Source organism: Gopherus flavomarginatus, chromosome 8 (assembly GCF_025201925.1).
Source record: "Gopherus flavomarginatus isolate rGopFla2 chromosome 8, rGopFla2.mat.asm, whole genome shotgun sequence".
In the NCBI taxonomy this organism is placed as follows: Eukaryota; Metazoa; Chordata; order Testudines; family Testudinidae; genus Gopherus; species Gopherus flavomarginatus.
This window is the reverse complement of record NC_066624.1, coordinates 58,390,890-58,409,478: the sequence shown is the minus strand read 5'-3', so window position 1 is coordinate 58,409,478 and position 18,589 is coordinate 58,390,890. Positions and strand designations below refer to the sequence as shown.

At 47.0% G+C, this 18,589-nt stretch overlaps 1 protein-coding gene across 3 annotated transcripts in view; it reads right to left on the bottom strand.

Annotated features, from left to right (window-relative positions):
* The window catches only part of BOK (BCL2 family apoptosis regulator BOK), a 38,948-nt gene that overhangs the window by 6,750 nt on the left and 13,609 nt on the right, over window positions 1-18,589 (bottom strand). For all 3 annotated transcript variants that reach the window (XM_050965694.1, XM_050965695.1, XM_050965696.1), the window contains exons 3-4: window positions 18,326-18,454; window positions 2,821-2,984 (exon numbers count right to left, since the gene is read on the bottom strand). In XM_050965694.1, the coding sequence (XP_050821651.1) occupies window positions 2,821-2,984; window positions 18,326-18,454 (293 nt within the window). The remainder of the gene's footprint in view (window positions 1-2,820; window positions 2,985-18,325; window positions 18,455-18,589) is intronic.

Genomic DNA, 18,589 nt, shown 5'->3' with positions numbered 1-18,589 from the left:
GGCTGTATAAGTAGGGGCATTGTTAGCAGATTGAGGGACATGATCATTCCCCACTATTCGACATTGGTGAGGCCTCATCTGGAGTACTGTGTCCAGTTTTGGGTCCCACACTACAAGAAGGATGTGGAAAAATTGGAAAGAGTCCAGTGGAGGGCAACAAAATGATTAGCAAAAAAAACGAGGCGTCCTTGTGGCACCTTAGAGACTAACAAATTTATTTGGGCATAAGCTTTCATGGGCTAAAACCCACTTCATCAGATCAGCTTACACCCAAATAAATCTGTTAGTCTCTGAGGTGCCACAAAGACACCTCGTTTTTTTTGCTGATACAGACTAACACGGCTACCACTGAAAAATGATTAGGGGGCTGGAGCACATGATTTATGAGGAGAAGCTGAGGGAATTGGGATTGTTTAGTCCGCAGTAGAGAAGAGTGAGGGGGAATTTGATAGCTGCTTTCAACTACCTGAAAGGGGGTTCCAAAGAGGATGGATCTAGACTGTTCTCTGTGGTAGCAGATGACAGAACAAGGAGTAATGAACTGAAGTTGCAGTGGGGGAGGTTTAGGTTGGCTATTAGGAAAAACTTTTTCACTAGGAGGGTGGTGACACACTGGAATGGGTTACCTAGGGAGGTGGTTGAATCTCCTTCATTAGAGGTTTTTAAGGTCAGGCTTGACAAAGCCCTGGCTGGGATGATTTAGTTGGAGATTGGTCCTGCTTTGAGCAGGGGGTTGGACTAGATGATCTCCTGAGGTCCCATCCAACCCTGATATTCTATTATTCTATGAATTGGAGAGACAAGGTGGATGAGGCAATATCTTTTATCAGACCCACTCGTCTCTCTAACATCTCGGGACCAACATTACACTGCATACTCTAAGTCAACTGAAGGCCTGTTTCTGCCAGGGTTACTCTTGGAGTAAGGTACCAATCAGCACAACTAACTGAGAATACCATCTATTCTACAACTCAACGCATTGATGGAAACATCTTTGGTCTGTATCTCCAGTCAGTGGATGGAACCATTGCCTCATTCACAGACCCCCTGGTTAATAACTCTTCCCAGCAGGGACCCCTACATGTCTGAGGCCTTCTTGGCCTGAAAAAACTTGCTTTCCCAGTCCAAAGCATTGGAAAGCCAAATGTTTCAAAGTTGGAAGGTGCCTGCTTTTTTCCAAACATTATTTGGTTAACAGCACTTAAGCCAAGTGTTAAATTAACCAGCGTTAACCTGATAAAGCATTGGAAATGAGAATTTCAAACCCATTAATGAAATCATTATTTCAGTCACACTGGGCTCCAATAAGCTGTTGTGACAGCACTTTGCTGGCTTACTGCTATTCAGCAAACATTGTTTAGCAACTTGCTCTTCTTTACTGTTACTAGTTTGTAGTAACTGGAATTTGTTATATTCCATGGGGATTTTCTTTGTAAAGAGAGTCCTGCTGGAGGTGATTCCTGAGGCTGTGAACTCCTCCCACGTGGGGTGACGCCGTAAAGGTTAATTACTGTTTCCCTCCATGAAGGGGGAGCGTGGGAGCTGGCTGCCTGCTGCAGTCTTTCAGCTGCCTATCCAAGGTCTCCATACGGGTTTTCCTATACCAGCACAGAGTATGGTGGCCCCTCTTGGCAGCCCCATCCCTGGTGTGTGCATGAGTGAGGAGGCGGGTGCACAGGGGAAACTCGGATTCAGTGCCAAGACAAATGAATGGCAGGGCAGGGCAGGAAGCAGACGAAAGGCCCTCCTGGAATGGCCGTTTAGTTTTGGCCAGTTCGTGAGCAGGGCTGGGACGTCTCCCACAGAAATGCCCAAGTCCAGGCGAAGAACACTGGGGGAAACAAGTGCAGTCTGGACGAAAGGATTGGCAACAGTCCACTGCTCGGAAGAAATCATGTCTGCACTTCTAAAGGGAAGTGTCACCTTCCTCCAGCCCAGGGTCAGCTACTCGTTGACAAGCACGTGTCAGAGACAGCCTGCAAGTCGGAGTGCAGACAGCAGTTACAATATATTGGTTTGATGTGTCAGACTTATAGCTCCTAGTTTTTAAAATAAGGGACCAGCAGCTAATATAAATCAGCCTAGCTTCAGCAAATTCAGTGGAACTCTACTGATTGCATCTGCTGGGGCTCTGACCCCCCATGCGGGGGCTGTTAGGCTCAGGGAATTGAAAAGAGGCAGGGGTTTGTTCACATCAACTGCAGGTAGCTAGCACTGCTCTGACAACCACAGCTATACCAGGGAGAGTTACACATTTCGTTATACAGGTAGCACCACAAAGCTGGGTCTGGGCCAGGATATGAAGTGAGAGGTTTTTAATAGCCACATAAACAAGTTATGTTTACTTGCTAAACCTTCCCCTTTGGAACTGCACAGGCAGGTTACAGATGAAATAATTTTTCTAGAGATTGAACAAAGGAGCCAGCAGCAGATGTTCATGTTACAAGACTCCTTCAGTTTGCTCGCTCTCACGACCACTAGCAGCTGGCACTAGAGAGGCTCAGGACTGGAAGAGAAAAGGTACTTGCAGGCAGTATGCAGTTAGGCTGCCAGAGTGGCGCAGGAAGTAGAGGATTAGAATAGCGGGTGTTGTTTCAAGGCAGGACTGAGATGTGAGAACAAAGCTGTGCTGAGGCCAGTACTGGTGTAAACGAGACTACTGGAGGTCAGAACTGAAGTAAGTTGGCGGAGCAGGTGGCAGGGAAGCTTGCAAAAACCTAGCTATAGCTTAAGGGATCACTCTTGGTTTCACTAACACTGGGAACATCCCCATAATTATTCACAATTTAAAGCAAGCATGAGAAATTCAACACCTCTTACCCAGCCGCCTCTCCTCTTCAGCCACGTCACCAAGGTCTTGCGGACAAACTCTCCCAGGCAGTCCACAATGGTATGCACCATTGCTGGCTGGGCCTGTCTGACGCAGTCCACAGCTAGCCCAGCGGCCACAGCATAGAGAGACACGACCTTGCCCCAAGTTATTCCTGCAGGAAGACGGGATAACATTCATTTTCACACACGTTTGCTGCAGAGTTGGGGCTGGCAAAAGGCACGCTGCTTAGAAGCTAAGATGAGTTTCTCTCTGTATGTTTGTGCAGCTTTCCTAGTTCAGGTGCAGTAGCAGTTCTGCATCTGCCTGCTCTGGAGAGCGTAGTCTACACCAGGAATCAGCAACCTTTCAGAAGTGGTGTGCCGAATCTTCATTTATTCACTCTAATTTAAGGTTTTGCGCGCCGGTAATACATTTTAACGTTTTTAGAAGGTCTCTTTCTATAAGTCTATAATATATAACTAAACTACTGTTGTATGTAAAGTAAATAAGGTTTTTAAAATGTTTAAGGAGCGTCATTTAAAATTAAATTAAAATGCAGAGCTCCCTGGACTGGTGGCCAGGACCTGGGCAGTGTGAGTGCCACTGAAAATCAGCTCGCGAGCTGCCTTCAACACCCATGCCGTAGGTTGCCGACCCGTGGTCTACACAAAGGTGAATTGGGTGCAGTGATTGGGGAAGTGGTGCCCCACCTTCAAGATCAGAAGCAGGGGACTTTAACACATATCCATCCCTAGATGTCCTTTGATCTCACATCAGCCCCAGTTCTACAGTTAAATGTCTTCCAGCACATGACCCTGTGCAGCAGAGTGCAAAAAGCTGTCCAGACCACCAAAGCAGTGACTGATGCACTGTGGGACAGAAGTAGGAGGAGTAGCTGTACCAGTGGGGCTATTATGCCATTGATTCTCACCCATACCCACACTGCACCAGTGGAAACCGACATGAGTGGATCACATGGTGGTTAGCCATGCTCAGTGCACCTCCTAGCCAAACAGCAGTATGATCCTCTGTGCCCTGCTGGGAGCATGTGTGTGATGTGAAGTGTGTTACAGCACGCTAAGGGGCCCAGACCCTGGCTAGTATTCCACACCTCTCCAGTGCAGACATAGCTTTACTGTTACGTCGCTAGACCAAGCCGCACAGCCAGGCAGTCGCAGCACAATGACAACTTGGCACACTGCAGAGGGAGGACGTCTTCATCGTGACTTATGGCCCAATATTCATCTGAAAGGGAGGCAAGGATGCAGGGCCTAGAGCATGTGCCAGGAGGCATGGATATCCTACACACAATACCACATGCTGAAAACTAAATGAACCCCCCAAAGGTTTTGGTGCCATGCCTAGATCTAGTTTGAATGGCACTGTACAGCCTAGGGATGGGCATGTGTGTGTTGGGGAAGTGGAATGTTGGTCAGTTATCTAATCTCCCTGACAGCAGAGCTTCCTGCAAGGCTGACCTGCCAGAAGCAAGTGCCCCCTAGAAGTCATACCAGCAGCATTCATCTTCCTGTTCTGTTAGTGCTACTGATAAGCACTCCACAACCACAAGCTCAGCACTGGGCACAGTCCCATGTGCTTTGCCAGTGGGCAGCGATGGACAGCTCAATGCTGAAGAGCTACAGCCAGAGCTCCCTTGCAGTGCTATTAAGGTGAACTATGACCCAGAAACTTGACCCTCTCCCAGCCATGCAAGAGAAGCAGCACAGCAAAATGGCGTTGTCTCATTACACCTCAGAGTCGAATGAGAGGAACATTTTCCCATTATTCTATTATTTTAGATAGCAATTGTTAACAAGCAGGCGGTGAGACATTTTACAGTTCTAGAGTTCTGTGTAGCCTGCTCAAGGCCTGTCCCAGCTGCATGCAGAACCCATGTGAAGCACCAGTAGTGCAAAGCCGTGCAAAGAAGCTGTTACCTGAAGATGATCTGGAGGAAAACACAGCCATGCAAGAGGAGAGAGGAATTATCTTATTCAACATATTTCAGCAGTGAAAAGGAGACGAGTCAGGGACAAGAAATTGGATGTGCTCAGGGAAATGTCATTTAGTAAGAAAGCAAATTATGAAACATGCGTTGGCTGGTGCAGCATTTCTGCTGCAGAGAGCTCCACCACTTGCCTTCAGAGTGCTTCCAAAGCCACCAGCACCTGAGACACTGGAGAGCTAGAGACATATTCAGGAGGAGTCTGTCTTGCTTTTTACATTGGAGTTCCTCTTCTCTCCTCTCCATTTACTCCACTCCATTACACAGCATGTGAATTTCAACAAGAGGTCCCTGTGATAATTCTACCCAGTGACCAAAAGGACCTACAGGCAGGGCTGGCCTTACCATGAGGCAAATTGAGGCAGCCCCCTCAGGTGCCAGACTGTAGGGGAGCCCCACTCGGACCCAGAGTGTAGAAAATGGTGTCTGCTGCTGGTGCATACGTATTCTCTCTGCTCTAGATGCACAGAGATGGTGAAGTGCTGTGCGGAGGAAGGAGGGCACACGAGACATAACAGGCAGGCAGGAGAAAAGGTGAGAGGGAATAACAGAAAGCAGCAGGAGCTGCAGGGAGAGAGAGGAGGAGGAGCCTCTTATGTACCTCTCTAGCACCTCCAGGAGCCTGGACTAACTAACACCAGCTTCTCAGGGAGCTTCCTGCTGCTTCCCTGAACCCACTTGAGGAGAACAGGCAGTCAACTGAAGTAGTAGGAGCCAGTTACGCCCTTAAGATGCTGATATCTTCCCTCACTCAGGCCCTGCTACCAGCCTGCTTATTTGTCCCCTTCAACTGAGTGTTGAGAGCCACTATAGCTGACAGAGAATAGCAGTCAGGAGTGAAAGGAGACACACACACACCCGCTCACCCCAGGGCAGCATTCAGAAAAAGAAAGAAAGCAAAGGAAGCTTTTCTATCTAAGCAGGAAGGAGCTCTCCTGAGATACAGACACAAATGTTCATGGTGAGCCTTCCGGGCCCAGTGAGGATGTGAGTGGTGAGGAGATGCCTGATCTTCCAGTTAGTCAGAATGCAGGTGACCTGGCAGCTACTGCAGCATCCATATCTCCATCTTAAATGGATGTAACCAGGCACATTCCTGAAGAAAAGCGTAGATCAGAGAAGAGTGTGGTGGAGGCACAAGAAACAGCTGCTGCTGAGGTTAGTTCCTTAAGTCTAGATGATCCAGGACTGTGGACCCACTTGAGCAGTAGCCTGAGGGACTTCCCTGTACTGCATGGGCCACAGCAAGTGAAAAACTTCATGTTCCCCAAAGACAATGAAAATAGAAGTTTCCATCCAACACATTACTGGCGTGAAATCCCCAATGGTGACAAAGTGGAGAGGCCATGGCTTATGTACTCAAAAACCCAGAATGCTGCATACTGTTTTTGTTGCAAACTCTTCCAGTCTGATGTTCCAGCCACATTGGGTTCTACAGGAACAAAGGACAGGAAAAATCTGGCTAGAAATCTAGCATGCCATGAGAAGGCAGCAAATCACCAGAGAACATTCCATAGGTGGAAAGAGCTTGAGATGAAACTAAGGTTAAAGGCCACCATAGATGATCAGCATCAAGAGAAGTTTGCATCAGAGTCTATTTCCTGGCAAAATGTTCTGAAAAGGCTTATTGCCATTGTGCGAATGCTTGCTACCCAAAACCTAGCACTGCGTGGCACTTCAGATCAGCTGTATGTGCCAAACAATGGAAACTTCCTTACAATTATGGAGCTGATGGCTGAGTTTGATGCTGTACTCCAGGAGCATCTAAGAAGAGTCATCACCCAAGAAATGTACACACACCACTACCTTGGAAAAACAATTCAAAGTGAGATCATACAGCTACTGGCAACTAAAGTCAAACAGAAGTTTGTGGCAGATTGGAAGTCAGCAAGATATTACTCTGTTATTCTGGACTGCAGACCTGACATCAGCCATATGGAACAAATGACTTTAATGGTGCGTTTTGTAACAACAACAGAACCTAGTGAAAATGTCCCTGCAATGGTGACTGTCAGAGAGCATTTTCTAGAATTTATTGACATTGATGATACTACAGGAGCTGGTATGACAAATGTGCTTCTTAAAAAGCTGGAAGATACGGGAATTGCGATAGCTGACAGGAGAGGTCAGGGCTACGATAATGATGCCAACATGAGAGGAAAAAACAGAGGAGTGCAGACACAGATCTGAGAGTTAAATCCTCAAGCTTTTTTTGTCCCATGCTGTTCTCATTCATTGAACTTGGTAGTCAGTGATGCAGCATCAGCTTCTAGAGAGGCTGCTGAATTTTTTAATGTAATTCAAAGCATCTATGTATTTTTCTCTGCATCAGCTCATCAGTGGCAAATTTTGAAGCAACATCTGGGAACATCCTCTCTGACACTGAAACCACTGAGTGCCACACGATGGGAATGTCGAGTGGAGGCGATAAAGCCTATCAAACATCAAATTGGGAAGATAGATGATGCCATAGTTGCCATTATGGAGGATAATGCTAGGACAGGAGCTGTTTGTGGGAGAACAGTGGCAGAGGGAAATGGAATCACCAGAAACATACATAACTTCACATTTCTGTGTGGCTTAGTGTTGTGGCATGACATACTATTTGAAATAAATGTTGTAAGCAAGAGACTCCAAGGTGTTGACCTTGATATATCTGGAGCAATGGAAGAACTGGACAAAGCAAAGTCATACTTACAGTCTTTCAAAACATTCTGAAGAGTGCACAGAAGTTGGCAGAGGAATTTCACACTGAAGCTATTTTCCCACCCATTCATGAATACAAGAGTCACCAAAGAAGACGACATTTTGCTTACAAGACATGGGATAATCCCATAAGACACCCCAAACAACAATTCAAAGTTGAATTCTTTAACCAGGTGCTAGATTGTGCAATACAGTCAGTTGTAGAACGTTCCATACAGCTCTAAGGAACACAGTAGTATATTTGGGATGTTGTATGATATTCCAAAACTCCTCACTATACCTGAAGAAGACCTACATCAGCAATGCAGGGCACTAGAGACAGTGTTGACAAATGATGACATGTGCAATATTGATTCAAGTGATTTAGGTGATGAACTGAAAACTCTTTCAAGATACATTTCAGTAGGATCAACTCCAAAGGCCGTTGTGGAATATATGTGCACAAATAAGATGACCACCCTCTTTCCAAATCCTTTTGTTGCTCTGCGCATATGTCTACCACTTTCTGTAAAAGTTGCCAGTGGAGAACGCAGCTTCTCCAAACTGAAGTTAAGAAAAACACATCTGTGCTCCACAATGACACAGGAGAGGCTGGTCGGCCTTGCAACCATCTCAGTAGAGCATGAGCTGGCCCAGACTGTGGACTTTCAGGAAGCAATTCAAATCTTTGCAACCAAGAAGACACGGAAAGCATCGTTTTGATTATTCAAACAGATAAAAATGCCAGTGTTTACTATGCAGACAAGAAAAGTTACATTTGCTGTTCAGGTGTTTGAAAATTAAGTGTTACTTAAAATTTTTTGAACAAGGCATTTTAAGTTGTTAGTTCTCCTTTATTGGGGTAGGTAGCAGAGCAGTACCATGAGAGGTGTAGAACAGGAAGAAGGCAGAATTGAGACCTTTCAAAGTTTTGGCCCAAGCGAGGAGGTATGGGGCATCACTTGAGCTCCCTACCTCAGGTGCCAAAATGTTGTGGGCCAGCCCTGCCTACAAGTGGATTCTGCGGAGTTGCCTTTTTTTAATGAAATCTGATTAAAACAAATGGCTCTTTAAACTGCAAATGTAGATAGACGGGGTGGAATTGGTTAAAATGCGTGAAACAAAAATCATCTATGCATATTTCATCTGATAACGAGAGGCTGTTTGTTCCAGTCGTGTCTTATAGGAGGTCAAAAACCACAAAGTGCTCTTGAATAGAAGTCCTTGTGATAATAACCTAGCTACAATTCAGAGTCCCCTTGCATGCCTCCTTCCCCCACCAATCCTGCATCTTTGGGAGCAGAAGGAAATATCGATATTCCAAATTAATAGCCAAATTGATTCCATTTTTGTTCTCATCAGATTTGGCCAGGAGAGCCCCTGCTGCATGGCCTTCACTTGTGTATTTCAGCATCCCTGTGGTACTCTCAGTCAACATTTGGCTATTGTTCTCATCTGTGTTATTTGTCACCATGACAGCCACAAGGGTGAGCCAGGAAGAGGCTACAAAGACCACAGGAAAGGAAGAGCTATAGACAGTGGGTGTACATAGGTGTTTATAATATTGAAGGAAATGCTCTTCTTTTCAATACACTCCCTAGCCATCTAATGAGCCCTTCAGAATTCTTCAGTATCCTCCCCCATTCATGACATCTTGGGTCAGAACCTCAGCTAGTGTATGCATAGTGTTGGCATAACTCCACTATACTGATTCCCACACTGGGATCTGTCCCCTTTTGGTTCTATGGGTAGTCAACCACAATTATAGGAACAAATATACTGGTCCAGTTCCAAGCCTTTACGGACATCGACTCAGATTCTGCTCTCATTTACACCCAGGTACATCTGAAGTAAATCCAGTGGCTGCAAGGGGTTTACCCGGGACTAACTGAGATGAGAATTTAGGCTACCTCCATAAAGGATGATGCCTGTGGTTATGGTTAGTTTTATTTTAAACTGTATATCTTGTTAAGTCTTTCCCTCGACTTTAATAAGCTTCAGATCATGCCCTTAGTGCCCATATGTGACGCAGTAGGGAGCGAGGTGGATTAACCTGGGAATGTCGTTTAGTTTTACTGGGACTGTCTGCATGGGGGATGGGAGAGCAGGGGATAACTTTAGGTGAGGGATGATATCTAAGCGTGTAATCTAAGCCAGGAAGGGGGGTGGGGCAAGTCAACACCTTTGCCCAGAAAACTGGACAATGGGAAAGGGAGAGAGGAGGGGAAGAGAGCCTGCTGGAGGGGTTTTTGGTTTCAGTTTTGGGCTGGCTGGGAGGAGGCAGGGAACCCCAAGTCTCAGGTCTAAGATCCTTGCCCCCCTAAGGGACCTGGCTGAGGGGTCCTGGTTGTACCTAGAAGCTCTGCTTGGAACTGTGCTCTTGTCATCTAATAAACCTTCTGTTTTACTGGCTGGCTAAAAGTCACAGTAAATCGCAAAAAGTTGGGGGTGCAGGGCCCTAACTCCCCTACACTCCGTGACACCATAAAAAGGGGATGACTTGACAGATCTAGAGTCAATTTTCTTATTTGTCCACAGATTAAATACGGAACAAAGCAGTGGCTGTACCAGCTTCCCTCTCTATGTACCTGCTGTAGAGTTGCGGGGAGGGGGAGTTATCTGTTACTTGGGCGCTGTCATAAAGGGTTAATGTCTCTTTTACCTGTAAAGGGTTACAAGCAGTGAACCTGGAACACCTGACCAGAGGACCAATCAGAAGACAAAAGTCTTTGTTTTGTGTTGTTTGTTTGTCCGTTGTTCTCTCTGGGTTCTGAGAGTGACCAGACGTACCTACAGGCTCTCTAATTTTCTGTTCAAGTAGTAAGTACAAGTAGAAAGGCGGTTTAGTCTTTTTGATTGTTTTCTTTATTTGCAAATGTGTATTTTGCTGGAAGAATTTTAATTTGTATTTGTGCTGGGGGGAAGGCTTCTCTCTAGTGTCTATAAGCAGAAAGACCCTGTAACATTTACCATCTTGATTACAGAGACAACTTTTACTTTTTTCTTTCTTTTATTAGAAGCTTTTCTTTTTTAAGACCTGATTGATTTTTTTTCCCCTTGTTGAGGCTCAAGGGGATTGAATCTGTACTCACCAGGGAATTGGTGGGAGACAGGGAGAGAGAAGGGACGGGGGAAGGTGGAATTCCTCTGATTTAGATTCACGGAGCTTGAATCTGTATTACCTCTTGGGGAGGGGAAAAGAGGAGGGGGGAAGGTGTATTCCTCTCTGTTTTAAGATTCAAGGAGTTTGAATCACAGTGATCTTCCAGGGTAACCCAGGGAGGGAAAGCCTGGGAGAGGCAACGGTGAGGAAAGGGGTTTACTTTCCTTGTGTTAAGATCCAGGGGGTCTGGGTCTTGGGGTCCCCTGGGAAGGTTTTGGGGGGACCAGAGTGTACCAGGCACTGCAAGTCCTGGTTGGTGGCAGCACTACAAGATCTAAGCTGGTAATTAAGCTTAGGGGGATTCATGCTGGTACCCCATCTTTTGGACGCTAAGGTTCAGAGTGGGGGTTATACCATGACAGGCACTCTGCTACAATTGCCAGCAAGGTGGCCAGTCAGTACCAGCTGCAATGGGGTCTGTGAAGTGGACTCTTATCCACTAGACACGGACAGAGCCCAAACTCATTTCCATAGGCTGCAGAAGGATAATGACCTGTTAACTGGTCCAGAGGTTAGACCAGTGACTAATTTGAAAGCCTCTGCAGTCACACTAGCAGACCCTTATGGGGAATAGCTGTACATGTTGCCTGAATCTTTAAGCCTCTTTTTCCTGTTATTGAAAAGCTATCCATCAATGATGTATTTGCTGGGAGAATTCCCCTGTTCCGGAAATGTAGAGCTATTAGACTCATAGAATCATAGAATATTAGGATTGGAAGAGACCTCAGGAGGTCATCTAGTCCAACCCCCTGCTCAAAGCAGGACCAACACCAACTAAATCATCCCAGCCAAGGCTTTGTCAAGCCTGACCTTAAAAACCTCTAAGAAAGGAGATTCCACCACCTCCCTAGGTAACCCGTTCCAGTGCTTCACCTCCCTCCTAATGAAATAGTGTTTCTTAAAATCCAACCTAGACCTCCCCCACTGAGACCATTGCTTCTTGTTCTGTCATCTGCCACCACTGAGAACAGCCTAGCTCCATCCTCTGTGGGAACCCCCCTTCAGGTAGTTGAAGGCTGCTATCAAATCCTCCCTCACTCTTCTCTTCTGTAGACTAAATAACCCCAGTCCCCTCAGCCTCTCTTCTTAAGTCATGTGCCCCAGCCCTCTAATAATTTTCGTTACCCTTCGCTGGACTCTCTCCAGTTTGTCCACATCCCTTCTGTAGTAGGGGGGACCAAAACTGGATACAATACTCCACGTGTGGCTTCACTAGTGCCAAATAGAGGGGAATAATCACTTCCCTCGATCTGCTGGCAATGCTCCTACTAATACAACCCAATATGCCATTGGCCTTCTTGGCAACAAGGGCACACTGCTGACTCATATCCACCTTCTCATCCACTGCCCTTTTCTGCAGAACTGCTGCTCAGCCAGTCAGTTCCCACTTAAAGGTGAACTCCAAAGCCATGCTGAATTCATCGTATGGCATGTCTACACAGCACAGTGTACCCAAGTTACTGACATGTTACAACCCAGCCCCTGCAATCAACACACACAGATGTATGCTCCACCAGCCAGGCCATGGGGGCGTTGGGCCCTGCACTCAGCCCTCCCAGAACAATGGACATCTCTAGCAACAGGTGCCACAGAACAGCCACGCCCACCGTGGCCTGTGTCCTTGTTCCTTCGTCGTCCATCTGCAGTCTGAGGCTGACAGTACAGGCTTGTCATTGTGCCATCGCCCTGCCTTGGACCCCAGCCCTCTACCTGGCTCCTCTATTTGGCAGGATGCAGTGTAGGACTGCCAGATAAACAGGAAGGGTGGGGGCCTAGTCCCAGGTGAGAAAGAACTAAATCAGGGGTCCCGGGGGACCCAGTGCCTTCCCAGCTAAAGGACATTCATCACAGAAACCTACCTTTATAAACATGTTTTCCCTGCCCTGGGGAATTCTCTGCTACATCTTAGTTTGCTGAAGATATTCCAAACTGCAACATGTTCTCACATCAATACTAGATTCAGATTATTTGTTTCAAATACCAACCTTCATGTCTATGATGTCAGAGGGATGTTGTTCCGGGACAGCACCAGCAAACCAGGAAGAGGCTGAGAATTTTTACAGGCAGGGGGAAAAGCTGACTCATATTGTTGTTACAAAGGCAGGTGAAAGTGTAGTTGTGCTGTGCATGCCTCCCACAGGCAGCCTGCAGGTGTAAACTCAACCCCTCCCTCAGTTTGCCACTGTCAAGGTGAAGGCACAGCCAGGCCACATGGCACCTGTTCAGCCATCATTATATGCAATAGCAATGCTGGCGGTACAAATAGCTACAATACCCGCGCTGTGTCCACCTTGCTGACTCCAGTTAAGAATTTCTGCCGAAAGTGAGGTGGGGGCTGACAGGGTTTGGCTCCTTACCCCAACTGGCAAACCCAAGGCCATTCCAAGGACTAGATTGTGCCCATAGCAGCAAGGTGGGATATGGAGAAGTTCACTGTCCCAGCATGAGCTCCCAAGCAGCCCCATGCCGCAGACTTGGGCTTACAATTACTCCAGGATTTCTAGTGTGGCAGAGGTCACAGAAGTACCTATTCCCCACCTTCACAGGATCCACTGTCCATTCCCCCTGGCATGGAACCCCTTTGCTGGCAGTATGGAGGCGTTGAGGGCCATAGATTACCAGCTCCTCCCTTCTCACTTTGCTAGAGCCACTGTGACCTGATCAGGACCCATCACCGATTCCCGAGTAAAAGAGCTGGGCTTGCACTTGAGCACTGGTCAGGAGTAGAGAAGGTTCCCGTTTTGTCTCTGCCCCCTGCACACTCACACGGAGCCAGACATACTCTGGCCCCATGTCCTACAGAATGTTTATGGAACCCATCCATGCTGGGGGGGAACCATGCTGCTCATCTATAATTGTAATCAAACAGATTGTCAGTAACCTCCAACTGCAGGAAATGCAGGCGAGTTCGATTGTATCTTCAGTGTGACTTGGAGCTGAAGTGAATGGAAAACCTGTCCAGAAAGGAAAGCACTAGAACCAGGGTGAGACTTGCCCACATCTGCCCTTTGGAGTGGAACTAGAACTCCAAGTCAAAAGGACACAGAAGGCATGAAAAGCTGCCTGGAATTAGTTTGTTTTGTTTTTTTTAAGTAGCAGACTTGCAGCCAGCTGTGGAGCTGTAGGTATGTAAATACTGGCTAGCCAAGGGAAAAATGAACTAATGAGAAAGGGTTGCTTTTGAGAGTTCTCCTGCTGCATACCATCTTCCCTGCTGCTGGAGAGAACTCAGGAGGCCACGTGACAATGGGGGTCTGGTCAGTGTCAGAGCTCACTCTGCAGTGTTTCCTTTGCCTATTTAAATAAACCTCCCCACTTCAGCATCAAAGCAGAACTCCCAATTCAGATCTAAAAGCAACATTATCATGAGCCACATTTCAACAGCTGGGGGAATATGTACAGACACACCACAGTCCTCTCTGGTGATGTCTATTGCAGATAGAGGGAGATCAGTAAATAAATACACAAGGGATTCTAGTTGAGGCTCAGTTTCATATGGCCTAAAACAAGAGACAGCAGAGAGAGAACCACTTCTTACTGCATTCCCACTAGAGGGTGTGAGCATTTACCCCACTGGCAGTTTGTGGGGCAACCTGAAGTCATGCTGACCCTACAGGACAAGGGAATGGGACATGTAAGCCCAAAGATTCCTAATCAAAACCCCACAGGAAACAAAGTGTCACAGAACAAGAATCATAGAATATCAGGGTTGGAAGGGACCTCAGGAGGTCATCTAGTCCAACCCCCTGCTCAAAGCAGGACCAATCCCCAGATAGATTTTTGCCCCAGATCCCTCAATGGCCCCCTGAAGGATTGAACTCACAACCCTGGGTTTAGCAGGCCAATGCTGAGCTATCCCTCCCCTTTAGAAAGTGAAAGTTCTGTGTTCTAGGGGTCAGCAGCCCTGCCTACCACACCAGTAACAATCATCAAGTGTTTCAGGGAGTGGGGGAAGGGAACACTTTTTTTTTCATTTTTCCTTTCAGTTTCCCATGGAAAAAACCTTCCTTTTGGGATTTATTTTGCTGAAAAATGTTGAAGGTAAACTAAAGCTAACCCAGAACCTGATGCAAAGCTCCCTGAAATCAAGGGAAAGTCTCCTACTGACTCCAAACAGGCTTTGGGTCAACCCCCAAATTCAGAGCTGAAGTTTTTGCTGTTGCAGAGCTGGATTGGGGCCACTGTAGCACCAGACTATGTTTGTGGGGGAGCATTAGCCCTGGGCCATAGTTTATACTGCTGTATCTGTATCTGCAGATATGGGTTAATTTAGCTAATTACCCATCCAAGATGAGGGCTCACACCTCCTTTAATCTATTAGAGTTTGGCCCCCAAAATCAGCTACAGTTGAGAGGTTACCAATAGAAGGGAGCCCCTCTGGTGCACAATAGAGACTTACACGGTGCTCTTTCTGTACTACTTACAGTACTTTTGTTAACCAACCAATGGCAATACACACCCTGCAATCTGGTAAAGAAGAGAAACAACAATATACAACATCTGACACTTGCATTACTCACACCGGTCCTTGCGGAAAAACGCAAAGTGTCAGTCATCATCCTCACCATGCGCCCCACCACTAAGATCAGCATGCTGGTTTCCCCACCAAGGCATGCAGGCCAGGAGACAGCTTAAATAATGTGTTATGCTGACACCTACCAGGATTCAGACATATTTATGAGGGTTTTAACCCTTTTTCCTTATTTGAACTTCCACACTCTGCTGTTTTTGGGATGCCCAATTCTTCATGGTTAGTTTCTCTTATACTCATTAACATATATATTACCTTATCACCATAGTAACAGGAGGTTACCTTAAGGAAGTCTCTCACATTTCACCCCAGCTGCCAGTGGTCATCTTGTGGTATCTACTGATCTCCTGTAGACATTATTGTCCAAACTCAGCAGTTCTTTCAAAAACCTCAGCACATCACAAATACAGAATCAAGCCCAACAAGTTCTCTGTATACACTCAAAAGTTTGTCTCTCTCACCAACAGAAGTTGATCCAACAAAAAAGGGTATTACCTCACCTGTCTTGTCTCTCTAATATTGACTATAGGCATTTTATTTATATTATACAAGCTTTGTTTTAGGGGTGGAGGGGGGAGTTCGGTGCTGCACTAGGGGTCGAGGAAGGAATAAGAATGGACTAAGAGAGGAGAAGGGGTAAAAGGTGAGAAAAACTGCCCAGCAGGAAGGTACAGAGAGTGGGCACTTGAGCAGGGCTGTAGTCCCAGACCTGGACTGTTTTCTTAATAAGCTGAACGCTAAATAGCAGAGTTTATATTTCAGTTTGTTTCCAGCACTGAGCCGTCAGTGATTGGCTTTGACAACTCAGACAATATTTGAGATCTGTCTTCTTTGCGAATCAAGGCTTTTTTCCTCTGCATTCCAAAAAATGGAATGTCCGGCAGCCACAGACTTAACACTTAATTTTGCTGGATTCAGCAAGTCTTGCAACTGTAATTTGGATCCAGGAATGTTAGAACTAGCAGAATCTGCTCCTTTCTCCCAGCCAGAAATCTGTGTGAATAGCAGAGAGGAGCACATAACTCACTCAACAAATATGGCTTCTTTTTCTGCTCATAGGCTATCCTCTTTGCGGCACTTGAGGCAGGGGCGGGGTATGACCCTGGAGCACCTTCCTGAGTTCTGCCAGTGGCACTGGAAGCAGCCAGCATAAAAGCGAGCCCAATGGTGGGCAACTCCCCTGTGCAGCTGGCGCGTAATCGTGGGGGGTGCCTGCTAGCGCGGTGTGACTGCACAAGTGCACAGCTTGAGGAAACCCTGGTGATGCACCTTGTGGCTTCTCCCCAGTTGGCTGGGCCTAGGTTGTATAGTTGGGGATTCCAGTATTGCCAGCCCCGATCAAAAATCATGAGTCAGCTCCCCCCACCCCCAAAAATCATGGAATTGTCTTAAAAAAGTCATGATAAAACCCACCAATTTGGGGGCTTTTTTATTTGTGTTCTGGGTTTTGAGCCTTTGGAGCACACCTGGGGCACATTTTCAAGCTTCTAGAAACTCATTTAAAAAGCCATCCAAGGTTCTCACCTAGTCACTGGACTCCAGGAGCTGGGGCTTTAAGATCACCCAATATCATGAGATAAGGCATAAGCATTGGCAATGCTGGGACCCACAGCAATGACCAGGCCTCTCTCCTCTGTCACAGTCACACAAATAGTTGTGTGCATGCAGTCCTAGCTACCAAAGGCACAGTCAAGTTCTCTTCTGGCTTGTTTAATTTCCTGTAGGTCAGAACGCTGGAGCAGGGAAAATGAGACCCCCATTCCCCTGCTGTAGTAGGTAGTGCCAAGCTAATAAAATAACCACTTCCCTTGCAAACACTTGAACGTGCATGCTCAACACTCGTTTTCTGTGAGCCTCAGTGCAAGGAATGCTCAGCTACTCAAATGGGCACAAAGAGGCATGAGCACAGCTTGGGTGAATTTATTCTGCAATCCACACCAATACTCAGACATTTTGTCATAGTTGCCCAGCTCCATTCATCTTTCCAAGCCAGTGGTGCTCCACCTCACTGTGCACAGGAAGTCTCTTCATTCCAAGCACACCGTGTAGTCTTTCAGGCTAGCACTGCAATCCACCTCATCCATTTTTTTTAATTCCCAGAGCAATGGAGTAAACCTCTTGGTGAACAGTACAAGAGCTCTGCAGGTTACTTTGGATTCACCCTGATGGAATATCTGGGAAAGAAATTTAGGGTGACCAGACAGCAAGTGTGAAAAATTGGGATGGGGGTTGGGGGTACATACACTGCTAGTAATTCCACCAGCCTCTTAGTTATTGCTAGGCTGCTCACAAAATGAGCAGGGCATTGCAGACTTCCCATGGTTATGCCAGGGCCGTCTGGAAAGAGAGTAGACAGAAGGCTTTGTCAAGTCCATCTCCACACCAGCCCGTTATCACCAAAGGAGAACTGGGGTGGAAGAGGGGGTGTTTTCAGAGGAGACCAAGGCTTCCTTGAAGGAGTACAGCACAGATTGTGCACACATTTCCTTCAACACCACATGGGCTGGGTCACTAACTAACTCGTATCTGACTAATCAAAAGTCTCCAGACACCGACTCGTTCAGGAACAAATCTAATGAAATGACGGAGCACCATAGAGTGTCTTAGGCTCCCATGTCGTGGAACAGTTCTGGCTGCTCCCAAGAGCAGAGGAAGCTAGATGGAAGCAGGCTCCCTTGCAAGGAGGAAGTGCTGGCTACAGCTAGGAGAAGGGAAGCCAGGAGAAGTGGAGACACCTGCAATGGGTCCTAGCATGAAGAGCAAGGGCTGGAATGAGGGAGACTCCCTTGTAATGAGGCTGCTCCAGATGCCAGCAGTGGGGATGGGAACCTGGAATCGGAGTGACTCCCTGGGGTGATGAGAAAAAACAGGCTCCTCCTGGAAGGAGCAGGAAAGGCCCTCTGGAAGGAGAGCCCTCCCAGATAATGAGACATATCCCAGCCAGTGATATGCTAGGTAAAGACAGTCCAGAGGAGTTCTTTTCTAAATCAGTCATGCAGTGTGTTCTACAAAAGAGCCCAGCTCCAGCAGATTTGCAAAACAGTCTCCACCCTTTGGTCTAGCCCTGCACCCAAAGCCAGCCCCATCCCTGCTCCCACCCTCCACGCCAGTCCAGACAGACATCTGTACCTGCCGTGAAGATCTGGGCTGCTACTGCCAAGAAGGCGTCAGTCACCACGGTCTCGGAGTGCAGTGAGATGTTCAGCTGGCGGGCGATATTTCGGTAAATGTTTGGTCGGATGTATTCTAGCTCGTCCCCTGGAAACAAGGGCTTGGAGTCAGCACGTGGCCAGCACAGATACTGCGTTTCACTCGTCCCCTTCAGGGAGACAACGTCAACCCAGCCACCACGCCTCTGGAGAGGATATTCCTTCCCTTCAGCCCCCATTTTGC